General features: G+C 38.6%; 1 protein-coding gene across 5 annotated transcripts in view; it reads right to left on the bottom strand.

The window, feature by feature from the left end:
- AKAP11 (A-kinase anchoring protein 11) overlaps nucleotides 1-12,738 on the bottom strand; it is a 39,575-nt gene that overhangs the window by 26,662 nt on the left and 175 nt on the right. For 4 of the 5 annotated variants that reach the window (XM_035322196.1, XM_035322222.1, XM_035322230.1 and 1 more), the window contains exons 2-3: nucleotides 7,882-7,985; nucleotides 2,175-2,291 (exon numbers count right to left, since the gene is read on the bottom strand). In XM_035322196.1, the coding sequence (XP_035178087.1) occupies nucleotides 2,175-2,291; nucleotides 7,882-7,941 (177 nt within the window). In that variant the 5' untranslated portion in view covers nucleotides 7,942-7,985. Of the gene's footprint in view, nucleotides 1-2,174; nucleotides 2,292-7,881; nucleotides 7,986-12,668; nucleotides 12,688-12,738 lie in introns of those variants that run through there. The other variant, XM_035322203.1, reaches the window with a different exon arrangement.

Genomic DNA, 12,738 nt, shown 5'->3' with positions numbered 1-12,738 from the left:
ATGCTGGGAAACTACTTTGCCCCCAGAAAGCATCTTCTTGTTTACATCCACTCATCCTTATTTCAGTTATGACAAAATCCTAAATGAAACACTTTGCAGCAACATTCCAAAGAGCTCTTGGCAAATTACAATTCTCCAGCACCATATTCACTGTGCTAACTATGAAACAATCCTTTTCAAGTGATACATCCTTCAGCTCCTACCTTTTTTATCCATACATTATCCAAAAGACACCTTTCTATTTCTACGTCTTTTACCTGCACAACACCTACAGTATGAACTTAATTCCTCCACAGAAGAGGCATAAGAGAATACCAAGCAATTTAAGGACTTGGAGGAAAAGCAGTTATCTGAATACTATTTTAGGAGGTTTTAGGGTCTGTTGATACTGGTACATCCATTTGATGCTGGTACACCATTTCTTAGTGGGTGTATGTTCTTTTGTCTTCCTACACATCCTTTCCTCTTCCTCAAAATAGTAATTCCAATCCCTTCCCTCTCCCAGAGAATACCTCATTGTGCAAGACATGGCAGCATGCAGGAGCTGTGCAGCTCTGCACAGATGAGAGCTAACAGGCCAGTAGGTATGCTGAATAGCCAGCAAACTGCCATCATAGAGACCACACCACTGCTGAGTCTGCCTATTTCTGCCTCAGTGAGGACATTAATTTAGATTTATTATGTCTAAACTCCCGTTTTCACAGAAACATAATCACCTTTCAGATGGCAAACGTCTGAAAATAGTGCAGCCATTCAGAAGTTGTTGGGGAGTAGGCCAGGGAGATAGAAGGGCCAACAATCAGTAAGACAAGCCTATCCTTTAAACTAAAATCTAAGTATGTGACACTATATTTGAAGGTTATCAAAATATCAAATCTATGGCACAGAGGTGCTTGACTGAAATGGCACAGGAAGCCTGAATCTGTTTTTCATGTCTAAGCAATTACCTTCACAGTCCTAATTAATTTAACAATATTCTGCATATAGATGACTTTCTCTGTATTTTTATAGGAAGAAAAAACACCTGTTCTGTGGTCCTTCTATCAACCCTCTTTCATTTCAACCACAAGGCTCTTAATTGTTTGAGTTAATTAGGTAAGTAAATATAGGAAGCTATCTTTCTCCATAGGTACCATCATTATAGGCATACCAACTGTTGCCAGCTACTTGCTATTTAGCAATTTTTGCTAAAAAAAAAAAAAGAGAGAGAGAGAGGTGGTTCAAGAATAGCTCCTTGCCTGCTCCCTGAACTCATCTTCCAGACACCAACCTCAATATCCAGCCAGTCCCCAACACCCTGGAGACATCCAGGCAATCCTCCTTCCCCTCTGTTGGTCACACAATCTGCCTCTTCCCTTTCTCCTGCTACTCCTTATCTAACTACCAGTCTTCCTTTATGATTTTCTGAACTTTTTTTGCTTCATTTCCTCTTCTCTCTGACCACTTCAGGTCACCATCCCCTTTTCTAAGCTCCCTGTCAAGCTTGTCAACTACTCAGTAGCCTTCTAAAGTTCTTAAAACAAGATACACAGTACATGTTGCTTCTTAGCTTATTTTCCCTTAGAGCAGGTTCTCCTGTCTTGTAACTCAAACAGCTCTAGTCATCCTCCTCACAGCGCAAGATATATAGTTCTGATTTCTGTCCAGGTCTACTGCTTTTGTTGTTGTTGTTTGTTTATTTAGCTTTTAAACCTTTTTCCCCCCACCAGACCTTGCTTACTTTATGGCCTATTTCTATTCATTTAAGAGAAGCCCTGATCCACCATACTGTATCCGCACTTAGTGCTGAGCACTAGGTAAATGAGTAATCCACTAACATTTATCTTCAGACCTGGATCAAAATACTCTGCTACTTTTGTTAGAGTACCGTCCATACAACCTGATCACAGTAGTGCTCACAAATGCAGTACACCCAGTTATACAATTCTTACAAAGTCCACACGTTTTGTTATTTAGTTTCATAATTCCTATGAAGCAGAGAAATGTCATCTTGAAACGTCACAGTTGTTTTAAAGACTACAGTGACTGAATTCTAGAATGACAATTTGGGGTAGAGAGTTAAAAGCCAGTAAGTTGCAATACTGCTCACATTCGCTATTCCCATTCTGCTGCATGCTATATAATCTTCTACCATAACCAAAAAAATATATATAAATAGTAAGGTTAAGTCAAACCTCAATAAAATGATCTTGTTCTTCCTGATTTACACATTCATCTGCTGATATACTGCATAACTCTTTCCTGCTGTGTAGCAGTGACTTCATAGACTGCAGAACACCTTCACCAAAACTCTGAAAAAGAATGGAAAAAAGTAAGACAAAATATATTTTCAGTTTTGGATCCAGGGTTTATCCCTTACACTCCCATAGGTTTCCCTACTCTAAGTACTATTTCAAACAATTTTGCATATAAACCACGAGTTTTAACCACTCAGTTCCACATCCTGAGTTTAAACAGATAAGGTCTTTTCTTCAAGGAAATTTTATTGCAAAATAAGTTGTCTGTACTTAAAACAAACAAACAAACAAAAAAAGGTGAGAACGTGTAGACTTGGGAAAAAGAAACAGATGAATCCAAGAAGAAACCCAAGCCCCACTCATTCCATTCCTTGGAGCCTGTACATGGAACTTTCCATCAGCTTTTCCTTAAAGAGAATGAAAAGCAAATTTAGCCAAGAAATGTTATAGAAGTGGCTTCACCAGTCAGAGTGGAAGAAAACAAACAGAAGAATTCAAGAACCACCCTACACATTCTCCTTCCCCATTCTGTGAAAAAAATAAAGAACTTATTTCTATGTAATTGTTTCTTTTAACATTTCTTATTTAAATTTATGATGACATGCAAGCATGGCTAAAAAAGACTTTAAAATCTAGGAATTCTCCCACTGTAACAAAATGCAGCAAAACAGAAGTTATTATCACTGCTATCAAATCAAATAAAACAAGATGACAGAAAAACAGAAGGTGTCCTCAGCTTGTAAGAAAACCAATTCTTCATTTTTTTAAATTGTTTTCTCTAGCAAGTAGAAAGGTTAAGAAGTGAAAATAAGACCACGATATGGCTATAAATTGTCAATCTAGTTATTTATTCTCCATATGATTGCCCTGATAAAATGTAAGTGAGAAATGCATCAAGTTTACAAGTTATTTCAAACCTGCATAGCTTCTTAAACAACAGTAAAAGCACTAGAAAGCAAAATTTAGTCAGAGAAGGCTTTGCATTTCTGACAATCCCACAGCAAAAGCAACCCCTTATGGTAAAAACTGATCTTATGTATCACAAACTTCAAGAAAGATTATTCTACTCTGAAAAAAACAACAACAGTGTTATATACTACTACACTAGAAGCCCAATTAGCGTGGCCAGTGTTCATGCTTGTGTTCATCACAATACGAAACTAGGAAAGCATTTCTAGAATGGATAGATAAAAGCAAAATTCAGGATCCCTGAAATTACCAAAACGTATTTCAGAATGTTAACAAACAAGGCTAGGACAGCAATGGCCAAGTGAGATTAAAGGAGTCAGAACGGTCAATTTTATGGAAAAGTAAGAGATGGCAATATAACTGAAGTATTTTGGAGTGTATTTAAGGCAGTTTGGGGGTCATTTGAAATAAATTTTAAATTCATTCAAATAATTCTGACTTTCATCTACTCCTTTGTCTCCATACGTTTAGTTACAATTTTCCTCTCACACGTTGCATACGTACCTCCATACTTTCCAAGATATGCAGACAACATGCAGACTCTGACTCTCTAAATCATCCAGATTTACAGGTGGCTGCAATGCCAATACTGCTCAGAGACTCTCCCCCAGTAAATCTAGAAGCACTCAGTCTCTCCCCAACTCATCCCACAGAAAAGTAATTTCTGAAGTCAAACCAACATGTTGAAATGTCTTATTTTCAGCTTATACAATAACTTAATCAGTCACAGCACAAAACATTAATAAAAAAGTCATACACGACTTGCTAATTCTCTGCAGGCCAGAAGTAATCCAGTCTGACAAGTGCTGAAGATTAGTCTCTAGTTACTGGGTTTTCTAAGGCTATGAAGTATCAACATATATCTTACTTATATGTAAGTATTTTCTTCCTTAGTAAGTTTAATATTTTGAAAGAAAAGGCAGGATGGAAAACTAGAAGAGAAGGTATTAACAATTACTATAGTTCAAGTTACTAAACTCAAAATTTTGGAGAATACTAAGCTGAAGTACATAAGAAAGAAATGTGCAACAATCTGAAAAAAAATCTCCCTCGGGTCTGGAAGAACTGTCAAACAATGCTACATGAAGGTCTGGCAGATCCCCGGCTACCAAACCCTTGCCACACAAACCCAAGACACACACTGACAGAGGCCCTACATGACTGAACAGGTAACATATACTGACTTTAAAAGGCGTGGAAGGAGGTGATGTGTGTTTTTAAGATCACATGAATCATTACAAAAGTGCTTAGAACATAGAGAGAATAAGCAGATATGGAAATTACCAGGCAGAAGACAGATCTCATCTACCTCGACTATATTACCTTCTATAAGTTACTGACACTGAACCAAAGGGAGAGTTAAAAAACAGAGAGAGCTTGGAAAAGAGCAGCTTCTGGAAAAGAACTGGCCTAGACAGAGCCAGCAAATGTTTTTTTCAATAGGATAGCACATGTGGGCCAGTAACCAAAAATCAACTTCTTATAACTTGAGAATGAGGTCAAGTATCATCAGCATGAATAAGTCTAACAAAAAAGTAAATGTACAGATGAACCTGGTAATTCAAAGCAAGCGGGTATCATCAATTAAGAAGAGCGGTGGCATATACAGGAAGAAATTGCTCAAGGTGAGAATAGTTTGAAATGTAAACATATGAAGCACAAGGTTATGTCCTTAAAAACTAATAGCAAGCATTTAAATAGAATTCTGAATTCACAAGCTGGAAAACAAGACCTGACTTAACCTCTCGATCATGATATAGCAGTGAACAATCAATATGATGCAGCACTGAGAATAGCAAATGTGACCCTTGCAGCATCCTTTACCAGAACTGACATCATTCCAGTCGCTGAGCACATCCTCTGTAATTGCACATACCATATCATCCACATGTAAAAAGAAGATTAACTTGCAACAAGCACAGAAAGGAGGACTATGAACGATAATCACTGGAACGCAGAGGCTTTCATACAAAAGCACACTAAAACCTTGGCTTACAGTTTCCAAAAAATCAAGGTTAACAGAGAACAGACTTATGACTGTAAATACACCATGAGGGTGAACATTAGCAAAAGGGAAAAAAAACAACACAACTATTTAAGGTGAATACTGACACCCATGAACAGAAATAAATTTGCTGTGAATAGTTTCAGTGTGAAATTCATGAAATTCTTAATCATTACAGCAGTGTGGTTCAAAAAGGCTTAAAATTAGTAGTAGGGGATTTGGGGGTTCAGGTTTTTTGTTTTGGTTTTGTGTTTTTGTTATGTCCCCTCATTAACAGTGAGACTGTATTTGAAAACTTCTTCAAATTACCAAAACTGCTTTTGACAGCAGAGGACTGGACACAATTTCAGGGAAACCTCTTATCCAACAGGCGCTAAAAGCAAGTTCCCTCAACTCCAGCCTGTGAGACACTCGGCTAAATTGAAAATTGAAAATCTGATAGTCTCAGGGACTCGCTGATCAGTGAAGGTAAGGACAAGAGGTCATCTTCAACAGAAAGATGTTAATTTGTTCTTCTAAGTAGTACAACTACTACCAAAATACATTTACATGTGGGCAAAAACAAGCTACCTAGAAAGCCCTACTTGCTAGGTCCACTCAACAATCAAAAATCCGTATCACTTCTCCAGCTTAAAAGAACAATGCAGAGTTTTGCATTGTTCCCTTTGTAGACCACAAATAAGCCATTATCTACAGATCCGTCACTGTATGACTAGTATACAGTTTCTGCCAGTAATCTCAGGAACTATTTTATACAACTGCTTCCTAAAAATTTCAAGCAACCAAACAAGCCTGCAAGATGCCTGTAACACTGGAGAAAACTTTGGCAAGGCTAGCAGAAGGAAATTTCCAGGAACACTAATGGTATTAAAAAAAAAAAAAAATCTCATTTTTCTTCCATTATCTGCCAAGAAATCAAGTCCAATGCTGGCGAGTTACATTTACTCTGCTCTTAAGTAACAAAAGAGCTCTTCTTGACTTCTCGTGCTGTAAGATTTAAATGGGCTTATTATTTTGAAGTCACTTTGTAAAAATGGAAACCTGAACTTTCAATGTGCATACCACAACCTTGCACTGAGTTCTACAGCTACTTGAACATTTCCTTTTGAAGTATTATGAAGACAGGACTCAGACTGCAAACTGTGAATCAACAGCAGATGAAATACAGTGCAATTCTGACCACCCTATTGCCTGGCTCTGTGAGAAAGAACGAAAGCTCTCCACCATAACCTAAGTAGCTACCTCTCAGGGAAAAATTAAGAGGAGGCCGCTACAAATAAAAACACCAGAGTCTGGCTGAATGAAAACAGAGTTCTGCTAGACACCTGAGAAGCGTGGAATTCATTTCACTGGAACCACACAGACCAGACAGCTTAATAGCAATTCATAAAACTAGTATTTTAGGCAACCATTAATACCTGTGAGGAATCACTGGTCACTGTCACTATTAGAGAGACGATTCTGCAATGCAAATGCCTAAAAACCTGGGGGATTTTTGTCTGTTTTTCTGTTGGGGCTGTGCATGTTTAAATTGAAGAGGAAATAAAAAGGGCAGATTAAAAACATCCTCTAAAATTCACTCTGCGCTCAGGTGTAAAATTACCTGAATGTTGTTAAACAATTAATTTAACTGTAGTTTATTCATAAATCTGTAAAAAAAAAAATGTATACTTTGTGTCTTAAACTGAAAGAATATCACCCATAGTTAGAAACTGCTTAATGTATGGCAGTTATCAGAAACTGGAAGATAACAGATTATCAGAAGATGGCAGTTACCAGAAACATGGCAAATATCACAAACTGGTACAAGTGATTCTCTGCCTGGCAAGTCCCATAATGCTCATCTTTACTCTCAAGCTGTTCCTACAGGACCTATACTACATACCTTGACTTTAAAAAAAAGTCTGTTTTATGGAACAAAACAATGCAGTTTCTACATGATAAAATTATTTTCTTGCTCAGTTTCTCTTCTTCAGCACTGTACACACTTTTAAGTCAACAGTCAAGGAAGATCCAGAAAAATACTCATCTGCATTCAAATACTTTGAGAAATATCATTGGATAAATCAATTTTGTTCCTTCAGGATAAACTGCAGCGTAATACTTTCATTTGAGGAAGCTGTAGTTTATTTCTCTAAACTGAAGGGACAAAATAAAAAGAATAAATAAATACTGTTCAAAAAAAATCTTTCACAAGCGCTAGGCAGACTTCATTTTTCACCAAAGCACTGTCCAGAAGTTCACGTAAACATAAAGATAAGCCAGAATGGAAATGAAGATCTAAAGATACTACAGTAAGCCCTAACACAGATTTCTCTTTCAACGAACACTATGTATTTGTATTTTAATTTGTTACATATATATGTGAACCAACTCTCAAAATAAAATATTTACATTCCATAAACAAGGTATATTTTAACATACATCATGGTTATATCTTATCACCTCAAAACAAAAAAGGAAAACAAGAGGCAAAAGCCTTCTTCCAGGTATTCTTTCCCACAGTTCTACAATGTTAAATATGCCAATGCATAAAGCAAGGAGAATTTTTTGCCTCTTTGAAACATTAGTCTACCAAAGTTAAAACTTAATGTTCACTTAGTTCACTTAGACTGCTGCAAAAAAGATGCAAAAATCTATGAAATTAGTTTTTAAAAAACTGACAGTTACCTTTTTTACAGATGTTCTTGGTTTCATTCGACTGCCCTGAGCCCTTGCGTACGTATCCATGATTTTACTAATCTTAGTATCCAATGAAAGCCAGCTCAAAATACCTACAAAAAACATTTACACTTGATCACTTTTATGGTTCCCCACTTAGTTAATAATACACTTTGAAAACACAAATAGACAAAACAAGAGCCAATAGAAAGAAAACACATTTTGAAACTAAGATCAAGCAGTACACTATCCAGGCTGTTGACATTGGAAAATACACCGCCTTAACTTTAAATGCTGCAGAAAATGTAAAATTAATGACAACGATAACCCCCAACACATATTACAACTAGTTCAGAAATGTTATTTAACTGCATTTCAATGGTGCCTTGGTGGAAGACAACATTACATGAAATATTGTTTCTCTATTGTTGATCCTTGGGTGAAGCTCATCAGCAGGCTCTTGTACCACAAAAGGCACCGGAACAACGCTTCAGCAACCCGGAGGGGAAACATAGCTCTTACCCACTCGACGAACTGGCCTGATTATCTCTGTCGCCTACAGACAAACAGCACGTGACCCCCATTTAGGATAACACATCCACAGGCTTCTTCTCACACTGCTCTGAGCAGTCCTGCCTCAGCTGGCAAAACTCGGGCAACCAAGGATGCATTCACCAGCGCTTCACCACGATCGGTCAGAAGAGCTTCTGCTTAAGCCAGCTACCCTTATTGATCTCAAGGCCAATTGTAACAACAAATACATGTATCTGGGAATGAAATCTCAATGGGTTTCACAATTTTCTCTGCTTAATTCACAGCAATAAAAAGAAACAAAATAATCTAGTTTCACTCATCCCTATGTCCGCCTAGAATAGTGATGAGTAAAAGGCATAAATAAAAACAGAAAGCATATGCTGGCCTTTTAAGTCGTATAAAAGTTCTGATACTTCATCTTTCTCGATGGTCACAGAATTTAGCCAAGAAAAGACTCCTGGACTAACCAAAACGAACCAGGTAAGGAGTATATCAGATTGACTGCAAAATGAAAAATAAATACATATCAATACATCAGAGCATAGGTCTCCTTTGCACAGCTAACCAGCTTGGTTTTCTTGACATCACCTCAAGCGCACACGCACTCTTTATACAGGAACAAGCATGGGTTTGTCCTTGAGTAGGTGTAATTTAAATAAGAAAAGTAGTACTGACAAAGTCATGGTATTCTTCATCTTCTCTCCCCCATCAGCAACTATAAAAACAAAGCCTCCTCACAGGTATAATAATAATGATGATTGCATACATCTATACACATTCCACCTTGATTTCTACATTCCTTCATAAAGATGAACTTGTCAGAACCTTCAAAAAAAAGTTACACCTACATAAACTACACCATTTCCATTACTGGAGCACAGCATCTCACTTAACTAGCTGTCTCTCAAGTCAGGAAAATTAAGACAAGGACATGAAACAGATAGGCAGACAGAATATATATATATATATATATAATCTGTATATAATAAATTCAAATAAATCAATCATAGAAAACTTCTGTGGATGGAAGATTAAAAACATTGATGCTTCTGTTTAGATTTGCGCACCTCAAGTACTGTGTTCAGTTTTGGGCCCCTCACTATAAGAAGGACATGGAGGTGCTCAAGTGAGTCCAGAGAAGGGCAACGAAGCTGGTGAAGGGTCTGGAGAACAAGTCTTACAAGGAGCGGATAAAGGAGCTGGTATTGTTCAGTCTGGAGAAGAGGAGGCTCGGGGGTGACCTTATTGCACTCTACAGGTACCTGAAAGGAGGCTGTAGCAAGGTGGGGGTTGGTCCCACGTGCCTGGTGACAGGATGAGGGGGAATGGGCTAAAGTTGTGCCAGGGGAGGTTTAGGTTGGATGTTAGGAAGAACTTCTTTACTGAAAGGGTTGTTAGTCACTGGAATAGGCTGCCCAGTGAAGTGGTTTAGTCACCATCCCTGGAGGTCTTTAAAAGACGTTTAGATGTAGAGCTTAGGGATATGGTTTAGTGGAGGACTCGTTAGTGTTAGGTCAGAGGATGGACTCGGTGATCTTGGAGGTCTCTTCCAACCTGGATGATTCTGTGATCTGTGTGATTCTGTTAAAAAAAATGCCATGAAGTAATAACAAGCAAGACAAAGAAACCCACCTCCCTTGTCCATGCTGCTCTACCTTAAGTGGCTAACCCACTCATTGGGTTAATCTCATCACACCAGGGAACCACTCTTACCACATCCTTGTGCACAGAACAGCCATTTCTGGGACAGCTGGTTTCTCACCTAGTTTTGAGTACTACTGCTCCAGCTCTGCCATCCACAGACCGACCATTCCTTCCAGCAATTCTAACAAAGCCCGACACAAAGACCACAGAGATTACTTCATAACCATGAGAGTTCCAACAGCATCTACTCAGGTACAGAGCTCCACAGCTTCACCACCTTCAGACAGCAGGTTAAGCATTATCCTAAGGTGTCAAGGAGCACACACTGCAGACCCACACGCCCACACTGAGCCCCCTGCAGCATCACATACCTTGTGGAAACAGCAGCCTTGTAAAGCACAGTGCAAAGATGCTGGAGAATAATTCTACTGGCTTACCCCTGCCTCAACTCAACACCAGAGCCATTTCGTCTTGTCTGCATCCTGCCCTACAGAGGCTCCCACCACCACCGAGGGTCTCCCAGCTGTCTCCCAGGTCTGTCACTCATTTCAGAGAAATCTCAGGGGTCCTGCTCATCCAGGAAAGCAACACAGAACAAAAATTGAAGATGATTAAAGTTATCTGTTTTCTACAGTACCCAAACTTTAGAACTAACTGGAAAGGAAGCAAAAATACTGACAAACAAAACAGCCTGGAAATAGTTTGTACCGTGTGTAAATGAAAACCCAACATTCATGGTAACTTCTACTTCTTCATACTATATTTTACTATTAGATTACATTTCCTCCTACTTACTGTAAACTCAACAAAAAGGGGAATAAAAGGCACAAATGACAGATGGAAGAGGAACAAAACTTCCCAGTTCTGAAAAGCTATCAGCATTCATTAAACAAATATGGGAGTAACTGCTAAAAGCCCATTTAAGCATCTCTGTCTTTCTAGCAAGTTTTATTATGTTTTCTTTAGCAAATCACTGGCAAAATGATTTTGAGCTTTCTCATTGAACCACATAATGAGCATTCAGCTAGCTTTCCCAATCTTGTCTGAGTGCACGTAACAGGCAAAATTCAGGACCGAAATCAGCTTAAGTGCATTCAAGAGAAATTTTGCCATGAACTGTAACTCTTTATACAAATTTATCCCACACAACTTCACTAAAAGTCAGTGCGTACTGATAATCATTAGTAAACAAAAAGGAAATCTTTTTTGCCAGTAAGCACAAGAGTGCGGAGCAAATCTTTTAAGTAGCTATATGGATATGTACATGTGTCTATGTTGCATGGACGTGTACATGTGCACGTCTATGTTACAGATATACAGGGGCTTGAGGCATTTGACCTGTACATGCAATAAATCTGAACTATACATAAGTTCTTATTAACTTAAGTTTCCTTTATGCTTTTTTTATTTCTCTTTTCTAATAATTTATCGCTTTTATTAATTGGGTTGGCAGCCGTGAAACAGCCTATTTATAAAAATGACAAACTGCCTTAGCCACATGCACATTAAGTGGGGTAGGTAAATACACCTGTCTTAGAAATGTATTTTTCTGTTCTTGCTTGGTTCTGTGTCATTTTTTTTGCTCCCCTATTCCAAAGACATATGACATGGATACCAAACTTCACCAATTTCAAGAGAGTCCTTCCTTTTCTCTGGCTAGATCACTGTTAAAAATCATTGCCCTTGCCTTTCCCCAGGACTGGACCTGAATTCTCGAAATACAGCCTTGGGGAAAAAAAAAAAAAAAAAATCACTCTCGGTACCAGAACTATCCATTGGTCTAGATTTCGGGGAGACCGTGCAACTAAGTTTCTGTTCTTTATTCTGTCACGTGTTCCATGCATAACTAAACCTTTTAAGGGGGGTGATGTTGTTTTCCAAGCAGCAGCATTTTTTTAAGCAAACTTACTCCCTCTTAGAAAGGCCTTCACCAAAGAATACCTTGTTTAGGAGGCATTTTTTTTTTTAGCTTATAATCACACCAAATGATTAACAGGAAGAGGGAATAACCTAATTCACGTTATTATGCTTCCACACTGAGTAACACGTTCCACCGGCGTACTTTTTCAGCTGCCCACAGATTTTTAAAAAACCACGAGGGGTAAGAAATTACGAGGAATCAACCGAGATGGCATAATTCAATTATCACGCCTCAAAAACTTACCTTGCCTGTGGGCCCAGAAATCCACCTGGACAAATAGAACCAAACCCTCTCTAAAAACATTTGATTTCCAAAGGATTTAATATTGGCAGCATTGATGCCTAGATTCAATTGGACAATCCTGAAACAACCTTGCCAACATGAAGTGATGTAAGGCTGCTTCCTAGTGTAAGGGTACAGAATGGGGCTACTTAAGAAATACTGATTTTAATACCACTGATCCTGTCCAGGTACAACAGGAGGCTTTATTTTCGACGCCTCTCTCTGGTAACATCCCAGAGCTTCAATAACCGCGTTATAATACCAGACCTATAGTTCATAGTTACCTTATTTTCCATTCGATAAGGGATTTAAGAGAGCCCCACAGAAACCACTTCAGGTGTAATACAACCCCTCAAAATCCCCTCAGCGAGAGCCGGGAAAGCCAACTAGCAGCAGTAGCCGCTCCCCCTCACACCTGTGGCAGCGGGCGAGGAGGAGGAGGAGGAGGAGGAGGAGGAGGAGGAGGAGGAGGAGGAGGAGGAGGA

This window comes from Oxyura jamaicensis, chromosome 1 (genome assembly GCF_011077185.1).
Source record: "Oxyura jamaicensis isolate SHBP4307 breed ruddy duck chromosome 1, BPBGC_Ojam_1.0, whole genome shotgun sequence".
In the NCBI taxonomy this organism is placed as follows: Eukaryota; Metazoa; Chordata; class Aves; order Anseriformes; family Anatidae; genus Oxyura; species Oxyura jamaicensis.
The sequence above is the reverse complement of the archived record's forward strand: the minus strand, read 5'-3'. Positions and strand labels throughout refer to the sequence as shown.